Source organism: Zonotrichia leucophrys, chromosome 5, assembly GCF_028769735.1.
Source record: "Zonotrichia leucophrys gambelii isolate GWCS_2022_RI chromosome 5, RI_Zleu_2.0, whole genome shotgun sequence".
NCBI lineage: Eukaryota > Metazoa > Chordata > Aves > Passeriformes > Passerellidae > Zonotrichia > Zonotrichia leucophrys.
In genome coordinates this window covers 52,053,191-52,072,765 of record NC_088175.1, presented here as the reverse complement: position 1 = coordinate 52,072,765, position 19,575 = coordinate 52,053,191, and the positions used below count along the sequence as shown (strand labels likewise).

At 42.4% G+C, this 19,575-nt stretch overlaps 1 protein-coding gene across 6 annotated transcripts in view; it reads left to right on the top strand.

Moving 5' to 3' along the window:
- Positions 1-18,016, top strand: part of MPPED2 (metallophosphoesterase domain containing 2) — a 127,413-nt gene extending 109,397 nt beyond the window's left edge. For all 6 annotated transcript variants that reach the window (XM_064715612.1, XM_064715608.1, XM_064715614.1 and 3 more), the window contains exons 5-7: positions 9,663-9,778; positions 13,027-13,140; positions 16,599-18,016. In XM_064715612.1, the coding sequence (XP_064571682.1) occupies positions 9,663-9,778; positions 13,027-13,140; positions 16,599-16,717 (349 nt within the window). In that variant the 3' untranslated portion in view covers positions 16,718-18,016. The remainder of the gene's footprint in view (positions 1-9,662; positions 9,779-13,026; positions 13,141-16,598) is intronic.
- The last annotated feature ends 1,559 nt before the right edge of the window (positions 18,017-19,575 follow it).

The window sequence follows — 19,575 nt, the reverse complement described above, 5'->3', positions numbered from 1 at the left end:
CAGCACCACTGTGCTTAATGTCTGGATCCAATTGAGTCTGGTCCTAACTTCAGCTAGGTCTGTCCTTGCAGCCAGCTCCAGCTACACAGAGCAGATGTGTAAGGTCTGGTACTTGATTCTGTTCATAGGCCTTTGTAATTCTGTACTTTTTAAAAGTAGAATGAAATTAGCCCTTGAGTCAAGTTTGAATTGTTTTCAATTTTTTTGGGGGGGATATTAAAATATCTCCCAGATCTCATTAAGTAAAGCCCTAAATAAAATAATTGCAATGCAGTTAGGGATCGGAAAGCCCCAGAAGGTTTGGAGGAAATTTCCTTTGATGAGCAATTTGGAAAATTTAACAAAGGTTGCCTGGATCATAAAATTAAGAAATTCACCTAGTTCCTTCCTCTCCTTTCCAGTGGTGATATCCACTGCTCTGCCTCACTGTGCTCTTTACTGCTGTGCTCTTTGTCCTGCTGTCCTCAGTGCCTCTGTGACATTACTGGGTTCCAACCTCCTGCTCCTTTGCTCTCAAGCCTCTTAAACCCTGGTGTATTTTTATTTGTTTTCTTAATTAAATTTTTGGGGTTTTTTTTCCTTTTTACTAAAACACATCTTCCCCACAGATGAGTTTTTATAAAAACTGTGGTGTGACAGTGTTCACAGGGGTCTCAGACTGAGGGAAGAGATGAGGATCTGACTCCATGTTTCAGAAGGCTTGACTTATTATTTTATGATATGTATTACATTAAAACTATACTAAAAGAATAGAAGAAAGTATTTCCTCAGAAGGCTAGCTAAGAATAGAATAAGAAGGAATGATAACAAAGGTTTGTGTCTTGGACTCTCTGTCTGAGCCAGCCGGGCTGTGATTTGCCATTAATTACAAACATCCAACATGGGCCAATCACAGATGCACCTGTTGCATCCCACAGCAGCAGATAATCAATGTTTACATTTTGTTCCTGAGGCCTCTCAGCTTCTCAGGAGGAAAAAATCCTAAGGAAAGGATTTTTCATAAAAGATGTCTGTGACACTGTGGTGTTCTGGTATTGTTAACACGAATGGACAATCCTTGGCAAAAAGGGTCAGACATAGGGTAGGAGATGTCAGTGGCTGGTGTGGACCATCAGAGAGGAGAAATAAGTGAGAGGTATCCACAGAGGTGGTAGATTTGGCTGCAGATTTGGGGGCCAGAGCTCATTCCCTGTCAATAACAGCAGGAGCAGCCTGGAGGCAGAGATGTGCAGACACTGAGAGAGGGGAGATGCAGGAGGGAATGCTTTCCATGTTCCATTTGTATGGATGGCTAAAGCTGCACTTGCTGCTGTCCTGTTCCTGTTTGATGTGATAATCTGGTCCACATCGGCACATCCATGGAACAGGATGTATGGCAGCACTAAAGGTCCTGGTTTTTTCACAGCTCTCACAGATCCAGGCCTGAATCTGTGTCTGACCGGAGTTTAAACTCAAACCTGCACTGGCCAGTTGGTACAGTCAGAAATTGAGAATTGCCTGGGGCAAGGAGGATGGCAGGTCATGCTGGCTGCTGAGGGGATCCTGCAGCTCCTCATTCCCTGCTCCCCAGGGAAAAGGCACTGCAGGGCTGCTTCCCTCCAAACTCACTGCAGGATGGGGCATCCTGCTCCTCAAATGCTTTGTCATTTAGATAACCAGAGGTTAGAGACTGTGAGTTAGAGAGAGAAAAATCTGCAAAGCAGAACCAATCAAAACAACCAGCAGGTTGTTGAGGTTTCAGGTTTTTCTGACCTTGTGAAAATAGCTGAACTATGTTTTAGAGACTTCCTGAGTGAAGTGCAGGCTGGTAATGAGAAGGTACATGGCTAACATAATTGCAGCACTGATGAGTCACTTCTGTGAGAGCTTCAGCTGTTTAAAGATGCAGGGTAAGCAAAATCCCAAGGAACCAGTGCTCCTTTCTGTTCTGTGTTATTAGTCTCACTTTCTAAATGGGACACTGAGGCACAGCAGGTGAGTGCTGGCGGGAATGGCATCCAGCTGGAGCCCCCAGGCTGTGCCTCTCACCCATGTCACAGCGCTGCACATAATGAGCACATTTAGGAAACAATTTAGCCTTTACCATTTCCTGCTGGTTGTTACATTATGAAAAAGCATTTGAATCTTCACTTTAAAAAGGAGCTTCACCCAAAAAAGTGCTTTAGTGGCACTGAAAGCAGGTTTCGGTGGCTTTACAGAAGCTGCTGTAAAATGTGCTTCCTCAATGTGATGTCTTGTGCAGGCTGCCCTGGAGCAGGGGCTGGGCAGAGCTAAAGAATAAAGCAGGGACTGATTCAAAGCATCTCCTCCATGGATCCACCTTGGGCAGCACCAGAGCCCAGCCAGGGCTGCACCCAAGATGAACCAAAATGGCCCCAAAATGCAGGAGCGCTCCCGGGCTCTCTCCCTGGGATCAGTTCTGCTCCATTTGCACCTTGCAGTTCATTGTCCCATTCCAGCTTTAGCCCAGGCACTCCCACCCTGCTTGTTTTTCTCTCTGCAGCCCACGGGGTTTGTGCTCTGGGGCTGAGATTGGGATCATTTGTCCTTGGTGCCCAGCTGGAGCAGGAATTGTTTTGTCTCCCTGCTCTGTGCACAGAGCTCACCATCCCTGAATGTGAAGCTCAGACCCACACACTAAAGCAGCACAGAATGTGAAACATATAAAAAGCCAAAACCTGAGGCTTCAAATGCATTGTGCACTTGCCCTGCTCAGTGTTTTATCTGGATGATGCTCCAGGCTCTCCCCTCCTGCCATTGTCCCTGTCCCTGTGTGTGCATTCCTGTGGGACAGTGTGTGCTGCTGGCCCTGGCAAACCCTGTGTGTGTGCTCTTGGGGCCAGGGGGCCTTCTCCTCCTTCTCCTCCCTGCACAAAGTCACTGCTGGTGGCTGTTTTGTCACTTTGTCTCGGGTTTCTGTGGTTGAGATGACCCTGAGATATTAGAAAGTCTCTTTTTCCCGGGCCCGCGACTGAAGAAGTTGAGATTCCTCAGTTCTGCTTTTCAGGGTTGTTTATTTTCTCTTATCTGTTACATTCTTTCTCTGACCGCCCTTGGAGTTGTGGTAACTAAGAACTACATGTACTTTATTTATAATAATTTTCCAATACCTATCACCTATGTTAGACAGTCTGTCTCTACTCTAAACCAATCCAAAAATGCCAGCACCACAGCAGAAGATGGAGGACAAGAAGGAGAAAGACAGGACATGCCCAGATTCCTCCATCTTGCCTCTTGAATCCCCATTCTAAATCCCCAAAATTCCTGTTTTTCACCCTGTGACAAATTCACTATCATTCTATTCAAACCCTTGTGGCTTGTAACTCTTCACACAAGGTTGGTAATTGTTTCCATGGGCTAAAATCAAAGGCACAGGTGTTTGTGACTCTGTGCCAAGGCCTCTGAGCCCCCTGCCAGGGTCTCCAATCACCCAGGGCAGCCAGAGGGATGTCCTGGGTCCTGACAACTTTGCTGCCCTGCAGCCTTGCCCAGGAGTGGAGTGGGTGCTTTGGGGATGTGTCCATAGGGTGTCCCACGGGTGTGACGGTGCTCACAGGGGTCTCAGGATGAGGGAAGAGAAGAGGATCTGACTCCATGTTTCAGAAGGCTTGATTTATTATTTTATGATATATATTATGTTACAACTATACTAAATGAATAGAAGAAAGGATTTCATCAGAATGCTGGCTAAGAGTAGAAAAGGAAAGAATGATAACAAAGGTTTGTGTCTCGGCTCTCTGTCTGAGCCAGCTGTGCTGTGATTGGCCATTAATTAGAAACAACTCTGAGACCAATCACAGATGCACCTCTTGCATCCCACAGCAGCAGATAATCATTGTTTACATTTTGTTCCTGAGGCCCCCAGCTTCTCAGGAGGAAAACTCCTAAGGAAAGGATTTTTCACAAAAGATATCTGTGACACACCGCTCCAGGGCTGCTCATCCCTGTCCTGTGCCACCAGCTCTGCTCTGCTGCTGGAGCTGCCTCCCTGCCCCGTGAGCCAGGGCTGTGTGCTCCCTTTGAATGCTGATAAAAATAGAGAGCGTTTTGTTGTTGTTATTGGTGGTGTGGAAGTGCTTCCCACTGGGATGCCTTTTAGATGCTCCCTCAGCTGTTATCCTGTGCAAGGAGACAGAATGAGATTTTTGCCTCCTGTGCACTTTACTCATTGGATTAAAGATAAAATTGAAGCTTTCCTAAAAGACTGTGTATCCTTAAAAATGAATGAATACCTGGGATTAAAGACCTACGAGATAATTCGTTTTTCTAATCCTGTTTAGAAGTAACTATTGAAATAAATGGATTTGCTGGTGGAGTCAAGAGGAAAATGTGAATATAGAAGGTCTCCCTGTACATTTACCTTTTGAGTTGTTGAGCTCTGAGGATCAGGTAATTAAATTCATGAGTCAGGGAAGAGATGAAAGTGGGTTGTAGGAGTTGCCACCCTTCAAAAGCTTTAAAGTTGACATTTCTGTGCTACCTGGGTGAACGTGGCTGTGACTTTGTGTCCCCTTTGCCCATGTGCCAGTGTTGGTTCTGAGGTGAATGCACCAAGGAGCAGTTGAGATCTTTTTGGGCCATGAAATCATGCTCCATGGCTGTGCTTTTGTTGCAGGGTTGTTTTTGGGTGTTCTTAATGTATTAGTGAAATAATAAAGCTGTACAGTGCTCACCTGGGAGAAGGGAGATCTGGTCACCTGCTGAAGCTGCAGCTCCCTGCTGCTGGAAGCAGATGGATTAGTCCAGGGATTCTCCCAGTGCACCTAGAGAAATTTAATTTTTTTAGAAACAAATTAAAAACTAAAAGGAGGATGAGCCTTGTTGGGAAGTTTAGCATTCCCTCCCTCCTGGTACGATGTCCAGCAGTGTCTGCAGCTCTTGCAGCACGAGGTGTGAAGGTAATTTACAGCCTCCTCCTTTGAATTTCAGACAAGCTTCCAAAAGGCCAGGTGGAGGGGGATCTGTGGGGATTCCTGTGCAGGAATGAGGAGCTGAGGAGAGCTCAGGGATGGGCCAGGTGTCTGCCCCTTGTGAGGATATTCCCTGTGCCACATCTGGTGCCAGCACAGCCTCTCTCCCCAGTGATGAGGGGTGACTGTGTTCACAGGGATTCTTGGATGAGGGAAGAGATGGAGATCTGACTCCATGTTTCAGAAGGCTTGATTTATTATTTTATGATATATATTACATTAAAACTATACTAAAAGGATAGAAGAAAAGGTTTTCACAGAAGGCTAGCGAAGCTAAGAATAGAAAAGAATGATAACAAAGGTTTGTGTCTCAGACACTCTGTCTGAGCCAGCTGACTGTGATTGGCCATTAATTATAAACAACCAACATGGGCCAATCACAGATGCACCTGTTGCATCCCTCAGCAGCTGATAATCAATGTTTACATTTTGTTCCTGAGGCCTCTCAGCTTCTCAGGAGTAAAAATCCTAAGGAAAGGATTTTTCATGAAAAGATGTCTGCGACATTGAGGGAGCGCTGCAGTCAGGGCGGGCTGAGCTGCCAGGGGAGCTCTTGGGGAGCAGGAATTCCTCTGGGGCTTTGCTGGCACGTGGGGGAAGCTGTGAGCTGTGGTTCTGAGCAGCAGAGCCTCAATTAGGTTCCTCTGCACACGGGCTGTGTTCTGGTCCATCAAACCTAAAATGACAAAATCATTTGTAATCTCTCATTACCGGTCCCTGTGGGTTTGCCATCCACGCCTCCCCTGTGGCATTATTCAGCATCATATTATCCATTAAAAAAACTTGGTTTTTTTTTTAATTAAATTCAATAACTTCCTGCTGTTGCCAGCTATACTTAAATAAATGAAATTTTAGGAATTTGCTGAAATATTTGACTCAGAGATCCACAGGAAAAAAGAATTAGGTCAGATCTGAAATATTGCTGCTAATGACTACGTAGCCTTCATTACTTACTTGTGTTTGATTGTAGTTTGCCATGAGTGGGTAATATGTGCTTTTACCCCTCTGATTCTCTCTCCCACCCCATGGGAGGCAAGGAAAAGGGCTGTGGGGTTAAACCATGACAGTGCAGCCAAAACTCATCATCTACATTTCTTCCTAGACAGGAAGTGGTTTCTCACAGTAAGTAATCAGCTTGAAAATACAGTGCAGAAGGCACCTAACTCTGTGCACAATTCTTTTTTTCTGAGTTATTTAGACATTGAGAGTGACTCTATTTGACTCTTTTGTATGCAAAAAAGGCACTAGCAGCAGTGAAATCTCCCTCTGTGACCCACAGAGCAGGCTTTGTGTTTCCTGCAGGAATTTGGAGTTTGCTGGGGTGACCAGCCACTCCCAGGGCTCACAGCAAGCTGACCCCATCCCATGCTCACTGGAACTGGAATTGGAGAAGGGAAGAGATTTTTTTTATTTTACACTGATGCAGTTTGTCTTATTGTCCCCATCAGGTCACCTTCCCTGGTGTTCTTGAGCCTGTGCCACACAGCTCTTTGGCTTCTTGGTGCTGTTCTGAGCACATCCTTGGCTTTTTGGCAAAGCCTGAGCCCCCTCCAAAACAGGGACCCTCAGTCTGCCTGGCCAGCCTGCAGTGCTGTCAGGAATTCACTGTTTCACGTTTTAAAAGCCTGAAGCCTAAATCTGTAATCCAGGTGTTCTTCAGTCGTGCCTGCTCCTCTCTTTGATTTACCCCTTTTGTATAAAAATCTTTAGTATATTAAGTAAGTACTTGACCATTCTTTTTTTTTTGTGCATAACGAGGAAGGTTTCTCAAAAGTTTTCTTCCCATGTGGTGCCTGTTAGTCACAGCTAATTACAGAGGTTGGTGAATGAGGAATATATCTGAGCTCAGGTTCCCCTCCTCCTCTTTCCACAGTGCTTCAGAAGAAAATAAAATAAAAATCCTGCAGACAAATCCAGGGTTTTTTTTTCCTGTGGTCGTGGTCTCCAAAGAGCTCCAGCGAAATCACAGATGTGGTTTCACATTTCAGCTTTAACTATGTTGTAATAACTACAGTCTTATCTGCAGGAGAAATGCAAGTGGGGAAAGAATCATTAATTGACAGTGAAAAGTTTGACCCCAGCTCTGTGTATTTGTTTGTTTTAAGCAGCTGAATGTTTAGCCAAACCATATTTTAACTTCTGATATTTTAATCTCCATAGGTTAAAATGTTGTAGGAAGGGATATTTTAACTTCTGCCTGCAGCCCTGAAGGTTACAATAATCTCCATGGGTTAAAACCCAGGAATGTTATAGGAAGGGGAACTTAGATAGGTGTTTCAGGAAAGCAGAAATTCTCATGGTTTAAAGCCAAGACACAGCCTTCAATTTTAATCCAACTGCGCACAAACCTTGGTGGGACCTTGCTTTAAACCCAGGAGGGTTTTTGGGTGTTTTGGTGGGTGCAGAACAAGGCAGCTGTGAGAGCTGAAGCCTCTCCTGTGGCTGAGGAGCCCACGAGCTTGCATGAAATGTTTGGCTAACATCTAATTTTCCTGTCTTTTGTCAGTGTTCATTGAGGAAGTCTGCTGGCCTGAATGAGTTCCTGTGTGTGTGTGTGTAGTATGAGCATTATGCAGCAGGACTACATGGGATATGTCTATTATCTGTCACAAAGGCACCAGTGACCTTCCTGCCCCTATATTAGCAGGGCCTGCTGGTTTTCCATCCTGCCAGTTGTCAGGAATGCAGATCATCCCCAGAGCTGGGTACAGCCCTCATTGGTCAAACTGGTGTCTCAGCAAAACCAAATGCTTTCATTATAAAAAAAAAATTAAAGTTAGAGATGTCGTCTCAGTGGGACATTCCCACTCAAATGCATATTTGAGGCTGGAAAAATGAATAATTTAGAGGGCAGGGGAGGCAGAGTACATAATGAAATTACACGGGACTCGAATGATCTCTGTTTTAACAGGTATGGCTGTTTTCAAGGTTGGTTTGTGGTTGTTCTTTGTCCCCAGATTTGTTTTCTGTTTTCAGAACTGCAGCACACAGGAGACTTCAGGAGTAGCCTGAACCTTCAGAAATATGGGCTAGGATGGGAGAATCCTGCCCAGAACTTTCAGAAAAATGACCAGGGCTAGGACAGGAGAATCCTACCTAGAACTTTCAGAAATATGGGCTAGGACAGGAGAATCCCACCTAGAACCTTCAGAAATATGATCAGGGCTAGGACAGGAGAATCCTACCTGGAATGTTCAGAAATATGGGCTAGGATGGGAGAATCCCACCTAGAACTTTCAGAAATATGGGCTAGGACAGGAGAATCCCACCTAGAACTTTCAGAAATATGGGCTAGGACAGGAGAATCCTACCTAGAACCTTCAGAAATATGGGCTAGGATGGGAGAATCCTGCCCAGAACTTTCAGAAATATGACCAGGGCTAGGACAGGAGAATCCTACCTAGAACTTTCAGAAATATGGGCTAGGACAGGAGAATCCCACCTAGAACCTTCAGAAATATGGGCTAGGACAGGAGAATCCCACCTAGAACCTTCAGAAATATGGGCTAGGACAGGAGAATCCTACCTAGAACCTTCAGAAATATGGGCTAGGACAGGAAATCCTACCTAGAATCAAAGGCTAGAAAGATTCCTATCCTGAAATCCAAAGTCAAAACTGTTACTGAGCTACGAAGTACACACACAGATGGAACTTAAAAAGTCAATCTAGAAATATGATACATATCAATGTCCTGTATTTCGTCAGTGTGCTTGTTTGATAGGGAAAGGGTTTGTTATGATAGACCTGTATCAAAATTATGTGTTGAAAAAGTTCTATGTTAAAAATCTACTAGAAAATGTGCTTTTCATTGCTACATGCTTGGGTTGGTGGATAAAGTGTCTCAGAACAACTCTGTGGTCCCCTGAAGAGCACTGAGGTTGTCAGTTTTCCTTGAGAAATGCTAGATTTTATTGTTTAAATTTTATTGTTTAAATTTTATTATTATTTTAATTTTATTATTATAATAAAATACTAAATTTTATTATTTAAATTATAATATATGAGTAAAAATATTCATAAGTAAAAAAATATTTTACTATTTAAAATATAAGATCCTTTTAAAAAGCCACTGTAAGGGTAAACATTGTGTGAATGTTTATTTATTTTATTATTTTTATTGTTTTTCCTGTATGTCTAGGAGGCTCAGGGGTTCAAACCCCAGTTTTGTGACAGTGTTCTGGTAATAAAAGTGCTGAAAGGAGCAAGGTTGAGTTTAGTGAGACGCCACAGTGGCACAGGTGGTGCTGCCCCATTGAGCCTTTTGTTGAACTGCTGCCCTGTGTTGGGATAAACTGATTTTTGCCTCCAAAAAAACGTTTGGGTTGTTTTGATAGTTAGCATAGGGAAGGTTTTTTTATGTTTGAACATTCCCAAATTTTGATAAAAGGCTTGAGATTTAGACTTTGTTATTTTAGTGTTTTTCCCTTTCTCTATAGTGAGAAAATGCCCCCAGGGCTGAATGCACTCACGGTACAAAAACAACATCAGGCATTAATCTAAATTCAAATGTACATTTAATTATATGTGTGTATGTATTAAAATCAGTGTGTGTTAGAGGCATCCCCTTCAAAAAAGGCTGTCTGCAGGTAATCTCTGAAGCACAGAAATTGTTTTAATTCAGAAAAAGTATTGGAGAAGGGAAGAGATTTTTTTATTTTACACTGACACAGTTTGTCTTATTTTCCCCAAAGGACACCATGGTTTAATGGATGGGGCTTTAATCTACCCAGAGGTCAGTCTTTGCTAGACAAGTGGAACCTTATTCCCGAGGGAATTGATATACTAATGACACATGGACCTCCCCTTGGTAAGTGAAACAAAAGTTCTGTGTGATTTTATTTTTTGCGTGAGAATTTTACTTCCAAAGTGGATAATGCTGTAAGATATACTGTAATTGCACCCAGAGTGAAAACTGTGGATTGAAAAACTTACTGAAAGAAGTGGAAAATTATGATTAGGCTTAGCTGATCTGTTGAGTTTCTATAAAAAAAATTTGATTTTTTTTTTTTTTTATTAAATTCAAGCTAGGGAAGATCAAATAGCTGACACCATAACCATTATAGTATGACATTTTATTTAAGAGTAGTATTCATCTGACAACCAGTTTTCAATCCCTTATGACTTTTTAGAGATTGACTAAAACTTTTGAAACCTTTTCTCACTACAGTGTCATGTCATTTTAAGGTTTGTGAGCAGCAGTCAAGAGTTTGGAACTTTGCAGTCACACATTCTCCTTGATAATGCCCTTGTAAACTTTGAATATGTAAGAATAGTTTTAAAGGTATTAATTGGCTCATAAAAAATATGCGAAGGAATAAAATTATGTTCTTAGATAATTGTTCCTAACTTGATTTAATGACAGGTGAGCACCAGCCACTGAATGCATAATTTGTTTCTTCATTAGGCAGCTAAAGTTTCTCATTTAGTTGAGTTTTGCTTTTCTTCTCGGTGTGAGTCATTGGCTAAGCTCAGGTTTAAGATTTAAACTAAGCCCTGCTAGGTTTACAGCAACTGAGACTCATACAAATGTCACTTATCAGATCACCATGAGGAAGTGTGGCAGTGGCTTCATCGCCCTTACTGTAAGAAGAATTATTTTTGTCGAGGTTTTAGGATTTTTTGTCAAGGTTTTAGGATTTTTGTCAGGGTTTTAGGAAGTTCTTGTAACCCAAGGGGTCACATAATCACAGGAAGTGGCCAAATCACAGTCACTTAATACATTTGTGGTAGTGAATACATAAAATCTTCTCACAATTGTATTTTAATAAAATAAACCAGCATTTTAAGTCCTTCCAGGCTGGCTCAGTGTTCTTTTGCAGCTTCTTGGTGACTGTGGAGTCAGGAATTAATGCATGCTGAAAAAACCACTTAGTTGTGTTTTTTTACCACAATTAAGTTAAGAGTCAGCAATCCAAGCTAAGGGGGAAAAAAAGAAAACTCCACAAAAAGTTTCTGACCAATGTACTTACTGCTCCTTTTATATTCTGGTTAGTTTTTAATGCTACTTAGAGAATGTTGTAAGAAGATCAGCAAATTCCCTTTAGCCATGCTGGAGCTCCCAGTACCTGCAAACCAGGGCCTTGAACAGCCCTCTCTTAATCACTTCATTTTCCCAAAGAAGCAAAAACAAAACCCAAAACCCAAGTGTGTTTATAGTATTTCATGGGTGTTGTTTTACATGGGTTGCTCATCCACCTGCTCTGAGCTGGGTTCATACAGAAATACTGTGATGCTGCAGACACCAATGAGTGCTGTCATTGAACAAGCCTGCTTAAATTTTGTGTTTGAAGGAGATAATGAAGCTCAGTTTCAAAAGGCTGGCACTGTGTCTTAACCACAGACACAGATTTGGTGTCAGTACTGTCCCTAAAATGAGGGGCTCTAGGACTCAGCCTGCATGATAACATTGATAAAATACTGCTTTTTAAATAAGTGTTTACTTATTAATGTTAAGTGAATATTAAGGGAGGTAGAGCTGTAACTGGACTCTTTGGTCACTCTAAAATTTAGCCAAGCTCATGTTTTTAGTCAGTAGAATGGTGCTGCAGCTGGACGTGGCTTCTGATTTCCCTTTCATTGCTCCTCATTCCCTTGTCCTGCTGATGTTTTACATGCCAGTCCAGGCAGCAGGTTCCTGCAGGGACTCATGGCAGCTTTTTACATTTTTCTGTAAAATCTTTTTACATTTTTCTGTACTGTCCAGAATACCAAGTGGCAGCGTGGTCTGTGACAGTGTTCACAGGGGTTCTTGGATGAGGGAAGAGATGAGGATCTGACTCCATGTTTCAGAAGGCTGATTTATTATTTTATGATATATATTACATTAAAACTGTACTAAAAGAATAGAAGAAAGGATTTCATAAAAAGGCTGGATAAGAATAGAATAGGAAGGAATGATAAAAAATGTTTGTGGCTCGGCTCTCTGTCTGAGCCAGCTGGCTGTGATAGGCCATTAATTACAAATATCTAACATGGGCCAATCAAAGATCCACCTGTTGCAGCAGATAATCAATGTTTGCATTTTGTTCCTGAGGTCTCTCAGCTTCTCAGGAGGAAAAATCCTAAGGAAAGGATTTTCCATAAAAGATGTCTGCGACAGTGGTCAATTAGCACTGGCTTGTTGGGAGCTGCTTTGCAATTTTTGCACAGTGATGAGGGCTCAGAAGTGGTCTGATGGCTGCAGACCACATCCTCCAGAAGCTGTAGGAATCTGTATTTTAAATCTTTGGGATTGAGAGGTGGCTCAGCTCATCTTCCTGAGCTGTGACAGTGTTCATAGGGGTTTTCAGGTGAGGGAAGAGACGAGAATGTTGACTCTGTGTTCAGAAGGCTTGATTTATTATTTTATTATATACATTACATTAAAACTATACTAAAAAGAATAGAAGAAAAGTTTTATCTCAGAAGGCTAGCTAAGCTAAGAATAGAATAGAAAAGAATGATAACAAAAAGGCAGCTGTTTCAGACTCTGTCCGAGACAGCTGGCCTTGATGGGCCATTAATTATAAACACCTAAGATGGGCCAATCAAAAATCCAACTGATGCATTCTGCAGCAGCAGACAATCATTGTTTACGTTTTGTCCCTGAAACCTCTCAGCTTCTCAAGAAGAAAACATCTTAAGAGAAAGATTTTGCATGAAAAGATGTCTGTGACACTGAGCTGTTTCATTTCTGGAGTAACCACGGAGCTGGCTGCTGTCAGAGCCAGGGGAAAGGGAAGAAAAATCTGCAGCAGTGCCAGGAAAAATCTGCAGCAGTGCCTGGGGTTTCAAGGTGGAAAAAACCTATAGTTCAAAAAAAAACAAAAAAAAAACCCAAAAAAAACCAAACAAATCACATCCAGGAAAAACATTAATGCAGATGGAGGGAGGAAATCTTAAGGAAGGCAAAGTGACAGTGAAAAACATTTCTTGAAAGCCATTGTGTGCTTTAATGGAGAGGTTATGACTGGAGATAATGGAATAAACCCTGTGTGAATGATGACTTCCTGAAAGAATTGGTGAAACCTCACCTGAATAGGGGAAATTAATGCACTGATTGCTTTTTGCCTCCAGGTTTCCGAGACTGGGTTCCCAAGGAGCTGCAGAGAGTGGGCTGTGTGGAGCTGCTGAACACAGTGCAGAGGAGAGTCAGGCCCAAGCTGCATGTCTTTGGTGGGATTCATGAAGGTAAGCAGCAGAGCTGTTCCCTGCTTCAGCTCCCATTTCCAGAGGCACATTTTGATGGTGTATTGCAGTGGGTAATGGCAGATTGCATTAAAGTAAAGGAGGGAGTTCAGGGAAGTGATTGCCTGTGTGGCACTTCGTGAATTTATTCCAGAATTAAAGCAGACTCTTTCAGGAATGTGTGCTACATTTAGCCACCTACATCTTTCACCGTGCTGCAAAGGTTGTTCCATGCAGGTTATTTGAAAGCAATTCAAGTTTTGACAAACTCTACTAGAGAAACAGATGAGATTCCCCACACTTGCAAGCCAAAATGAAAATTATCCCCGTTACTCCCAGCACAGGAGCTAAGAAAGATGCTGGAGGAGAAAAAGGAAATGTGCAGACAACTTGCTGCCTCTCCTCACCTCCCCCAGGGTATGAGGGGAAGCAGAAAGGAGGGCATGTGGAGTCAGGCATCAGTGCCATGTTTTAGGGGAGATATTCCCCCTCTGTGGTTGCCAGCACAGGCAGTGTGAGCATCGTGTCAGCCTCAGGAACAACCAGCTCAGTTTGTGGCACTGAGAGATTAAATACATTCTGGAGATACTTAAATATTTAATACAATTTTGTGGCTTTCATGTGGCTGAGAGACAAACACTAGGAGTTCTGCCTGAGAGAGAGTGTCAGACTTCATGACCCCAGAACTCAAAATTACACATTAAATGTTTTATATTCTCCCCCTGGAGGTTTCTCCATTGTCTCTAACTAGGTTCTCCATAGGCCTAAAGATTTCAGGACTTCATAAAAGCAAAATAAAAAGAGGACAGCTCTCTCTGCCAGTGGTGTTGGTTTTTCTGAAGCCCTTGTGACTTCATGAAATGATTTCCATGCCTGGCATCTGTAAATAAAGAGTTTGTACTGGGAATACTGACATGACCCTCTGCACAGAGGCATAAATAACAGTCCTTTAATGCTCCCAATTAAAAAGATTGAGTATTTTGTACAAATATTAGTCCTCACATATTAAAAATAAATGAACATGGCAAGACTCTCAGCTGAAATGTGTAAATTGTAAATTTGGGTGGTGAAACTTGTGGTTGTAATAGTGCTGAGGGTGTCTGAATGTACAGGACCATCATATGAGAAAGCAGCATGTTTAAATCTCCTGGGAACGGTGGCAGGACATATTAAAAGCGAGCATTCAAATAAATTCTTGTAAAAATACCAGCAAAAATTTAAAATAATTTCTAGTACTTACACAGAATAACATAAGAATGGCTTGCTTCAGTACAGGAAGAAATAGCAAAGTGTTAAGAGCATTATCTCAGGGTGCAATTAACTTCTATCCAGCCTCAGCTGAGATAAATATGCACCACATTCCCTTGAACCAACAGAGGCCGTACACTCATTTTGGTGATGCAGGTTTTCTCTCCTGTTTGATAAGCAAAACAACCACAAACAAGGTTTTTCCCACCATGAGATGATCTAAATCAAAATTGCCAGTCTAAATAAATAAAGTGATACAGGTGGACAGGGAAGCAATTCTGAAGTGATTATTCTTTCTGATAGGCACTGTGGGTAGCTGTATTTATCTGAGCTTTCCGACAGCAGCGATCTGTACTCTATCATAATGGTTTAAAAGAAAAAAACCTTTTTCCTCTGTGGGTTTGCAATGGGAAGCTTTCTTCCTCCATCATACTCTGGGCTGTTTTTTCCAATTATTTTTTTTTAAGTGCATTTGGGCCAAATACTTCCTTGGTGTTTTCAAGCTTCTTTGTTGGCTTTTTTTGGATGTCAGCTGAAAACACACACACACACTTTTATAAAATTCTTTTGAAATACATGTATAAATTAAATAATGGAGCCATAGAACGGTTTAGATTGGAAGGGACTTTAGGATCATCTCATTCCAAGCATTCTACCATGGACAGGGATGCTTTCCACTATCCCAGGTTGCTCTGAGCCCTGTCCAGCCTGGCTTTGAACACTTTGGGGTTGGGGCTGACACAGCTTCTCTGGGCAGCATGAGGATGTGAATGTGTGTGTTCTTAACTTGCTGAGGAGCTCCTGAGGTCTCAGAAGCTGATGCCTCAGAGTTCAGCTTTTATATTTATCACATTCTATGCTGCTTTAGTGTGTGGGTCTGAGCTTCCCGTTCAGGGATGGTGAGCTCTGTGCACAGAGCAGGGAGACAAAACAATTCCTGCTCCAGCTGGGCACCAAGGACAAATGATCCCAATCTCAGCCCCAGAGCACAAACCCCGTGGGCTGCAGAGAGAAAAACAAGCAGGGTGGGACTGCCTGGGTTAAAGCTGGAATGGGACAATGAACTGCAAGGTGCAAATGGAGCAGAACTGATCCCAGGGAGAGAGCCCGGGAGCGCTCCTGCATTTTGGGGCCATTTTGGTTCATCTTGGGTGCAGCCCTGGCTGGGCTCTGGTGCTGCCCAAGGTGGATCCATGGAGGAGATGCTTTGAATCAATCCCTGCTTTATTCTGTAGCTCTGCCCAGCCTCTGCTCCAGGGCAGCCTGCACAAGGCAGCGTGAGCAGCAGCTGGGCAGTGCTGGGATGAGGAGCAGGGTGATAAGGGCCAGCACAGGGGAGGTGACAGAGTTCAGGTTGTTTGTTGGAAAGAAGGTGTTGAGGTTAAACCAAAGTTACTTTAAAATCTTTTGCTTCTGAATGGTCTTTTTCTTGTGACAGGCATGCAAGCTATAACTCACTAACTAAGTAATTAGAAAAAGAACATGTGTGGTTTGTGTTTCTGCCACACCCCTTGCAAGAGAGGATATTCCAGGGGTAAAAAAAGGTTTGTACATAAACCAAAAGTGCCTGTTTTTATCTCAAACACAGCCCTCTGGGTTTTTTACAGTCGAGTCTTTGCGGCAGATGTACCAGCAGGGGCTGGTGTCATTTTGAACGGGTCAGTTTGGTTTTATTGCACAGCAGGGATGCCCCAGCAGCCTTGGGGTGTCCGTGTGTCCCTGGAAGTTGATCCCTTGTGCAGGCTGCCCTAGAGCAGGGGCTGGACAGAGCTACAGAACAAAGCAGGGATTGATTCAAAGCATCTCCTCCATGGATCCACCTTGGGCAGCACCAGAGCCCAGCCAGGGCTGCACCCAGGATGAACCAAAATGGCCCCAAAATGCAGGAGCGCTCCCGGGCTCTCTCCCTGGGATCAGTTCTGCTCCATTTGCACCTTGCAGTTCATTGTCCCATTCCAGCTTTAGCCCAGGCACTCCCACCCTGCTTGTTTTTCTCTCTGCAGCCCACGGGGTTTGTGCTCTGGGGCTGAGATTGGGATCATTTGTCCTTGGTGCCCAGCTGGAGCAGGAATTGTTTTGTCTCCCTGCTCTGTGCACAGAGCTCACCATCCCTGAATGTGAAGCCCAGACCCACACACTAAAGCAGCACAGAATGGGAAAAATATGAGCTGAACCCTGAGGCATCCCAGTGAGTGTGTCCCTTGTCCCCACAGGTTATGGCATCATGACAGATGGCTACACCACCTACATCAACGCCTCCACGTGCACAGTCAGCTTCCAGCCCACCAACCCTCCCATCATCTTCGACCTTCCCACCCCTCAAGGATCCTGAAGCACTACTGGGGAAGGTCTATAAACTGCCATTTTCTAATTAAAAACTTACCTTCATGTTTATTTCAAAATAGGGGCTAGGGGGGATTTTGGGGGAGCCGTGGGGGGTTTTGTTTTGGGGTGGGGTTTGGGATTTTTTTGTTTTGTTTTTTTTTATTTGTAAATTGCTGGTGCAAAAGAAACAGGAAGAGAAGTTAGAGGTTGTGCTTTTTGGAAATGCAGCATTCATTTTAAATTGATAAAACATTGTGAATTTGTACAATGAATTTTGTTTTTCAATAAATTTGCCATTGTAAATTGTTATAGTGTTCTCAAAAGGACAGCCAAGCTTTCTTTTAATAAGTGAGAGACCTTATTTTAATATTATATTATAAGCTAAAAAATAGGCAGCATTTAAATACACCCAAATTTGCACAACTTTTGTTATTGTCGGGGTTTTTTTAAGCGTCTTCTTTTTCCCTAAGTTTAAATGTCAGCTTTTTATCTCAATTTATATCATTTTTTTTAGTCGCACAAACAGTGTTTTGGGGTCCATTTGCCTCTTGACATGTGTGCATGTACTTTAACTTGTTTCTATTCATGGTAGAATGCAGCAAGGGGAGAATAGACTTCTCAGTTGTTTGTCTCTACTTGCTTTATAAAGACTGATCTTGATAGCCACAGCCTGTATGTGATATCTACCTTCTGTTGTTTCTTTTTTTAAATTATTTTAGCTTTAAAAGACTGGGGGTGAAAGCTGCAAAGAGCAGGTATTTCATGCAGTAAAAAAAAAGAAAAAAATTGTAAATGCGGACTCCTTTTAAATATGAATTTATATATATATGTATTTTTTGTGCATTATAACTAAGCTAGGATTTAATATTGCCAGTATAGCATCTGCAAAATTATGCTGTACAGCACATCTAAATTATGAAGGATGTGACATGTTTTTCCAAGTGCTCAAGGCCTTCAAGAGCCCGAGTTAAATCTTTGTTGTAGTTCAGGCATGTATAGAGTCAAATGGATACAATCAAGCCTAAAGAAAATAAGGCTTAGTTGTCCTTTATATTTAAATATTCTTCTTGTCTTTTTTATTTCCTTTTTCTTATTTTGCACTGTGTGTAAATGCAATCTCACTAGCACAAAATATTGTTGCAGATAGTTATTTCTGTTCCACCACTGTAAATGCTATTGAGCTTCGTTCTGTTTATGTTACCTTGTTAATGGAATTTAGAAAAGCAGTTGTTTCTTTAAAATTATTGTGATATTATATCTAGCGGCCTTTATATGCAAATAAAATTGCAAGATTTTTAAATACGTGGTTCAAGGGAATTCTGTGGTTGTTTTTGTGGCATGGACGATTTTGGGGAGTGATGATAAAGGTAAGTAAGAAATTTTCTGTTTCTCAACACATTTATATTGCAGCCCATTCATCAGATCCAGCTGGGTCAGTGGAGCACTCAGAGTTTCCCTTGTTTCTGTTCCCTCCATCTCTCATTCCTTTTGAGATTTGCAGTTGTTTCTTTAAATTTATTGTGATATTACATCTAGCAGCCTTTATGTGCAATTAAAATTGCAAGATTTTTAAATATGTGGTTCAGGGGAATTCTGTGGTTGTTTTTGTGGCATGGACAATTTTGGGGAGTGATGATAAAGGTAAGTAAGAAATTTTCTATTTCTCAACACATTTATATTGAATATATTTATATTCATCAGATGCCAGCTGGCTCAGTGGAGCACTCAGAGTTTCCCTTGTTTCTGTGCCAACCATCTCTCATTCCTTTCAGGCAGAAGAGATTTTGTCTTTAGGTGTTGTGGGACCAAGTTTGAGCCTTGTGGGACCCTCCTCCAGGTGACACCAGGAAGAATTGATCAGGCAATAACCTTTTTGCTGCCTCACTTGGTCATTGGCACTGAGCTGCAGGTGTCTCATGCTCTCACCCACTCTGGGTTAAAAAATTAATAGTCAGTAGCTGAAATACATCAGTTTTTCTGTGGATCTCCTGTCAGTTTTGTGGCTGCAGCAGTATCCAGCGCTGGCAGGGCAGGGGGATGACAAACACTGCAGGAGCTGCTGGTGATGCTGCATGCAGGCATCTAGATAATAACAGTCTTCTTCCAAACCACGAGCTATGGCGGCAAAAATCTGCTTTTAGACAGGAGAAAATAAGGTGCAGTTTGCATGAATCTGCATCCTCAGTAACAGCAACACCTGGAGAGAGACAGAGCATCCCCATTTATCTTAACAGGTTGGTGGCTTTGGACATGATTTTGATACAAAGGTTAGAAAAATTAGACAAACAAAATAGACAAAACAAATCCAAGGCTCTTACAGCAGAGTACAACTTAGAGGGCCACTGTCTGTATTTTGATGCAACATGCATGTCACAGATCTTGGCCAAAATCTTCAGATTTATAAGGCTGCCATACCAAAGTCTTTTTTGGGGAAGAAGCTGCTGTATCTCTTAAATCTAGTTCTTGTTCTGTATGAGGAATTCCTTGTCAGGTTTCCGTAGGAAATAGACAGGTACCTTCACTCCTTAATGATATCTGCCTCACTTTGCTTGCAGTGCTGCTTGTTTTATCAACTAAGCCAGAGGAAGAAAGGTCACCAAATATTAGTCCTTACTTTTGGGTGTAGATGCAGGGTCTGTCTTGTGGGTTTTTTTTTTAATCTAGCAGTGAGAACACAAGGAAATTGGTTTTGACAACCACAGCTGTCTGCTGGCAAAGAGCTTTTGAGATGGCTGTCCTTGGAAGAAAAGCAATTTTTGGAGCACATAGAAATCATGTGTGTAGCACACCTTGCATTATTCTGTTTCACTGATCTCTTGCTTGTTGTCACTGCATAAGGAGGGAGTCCCACGGCCTCAGATGCTC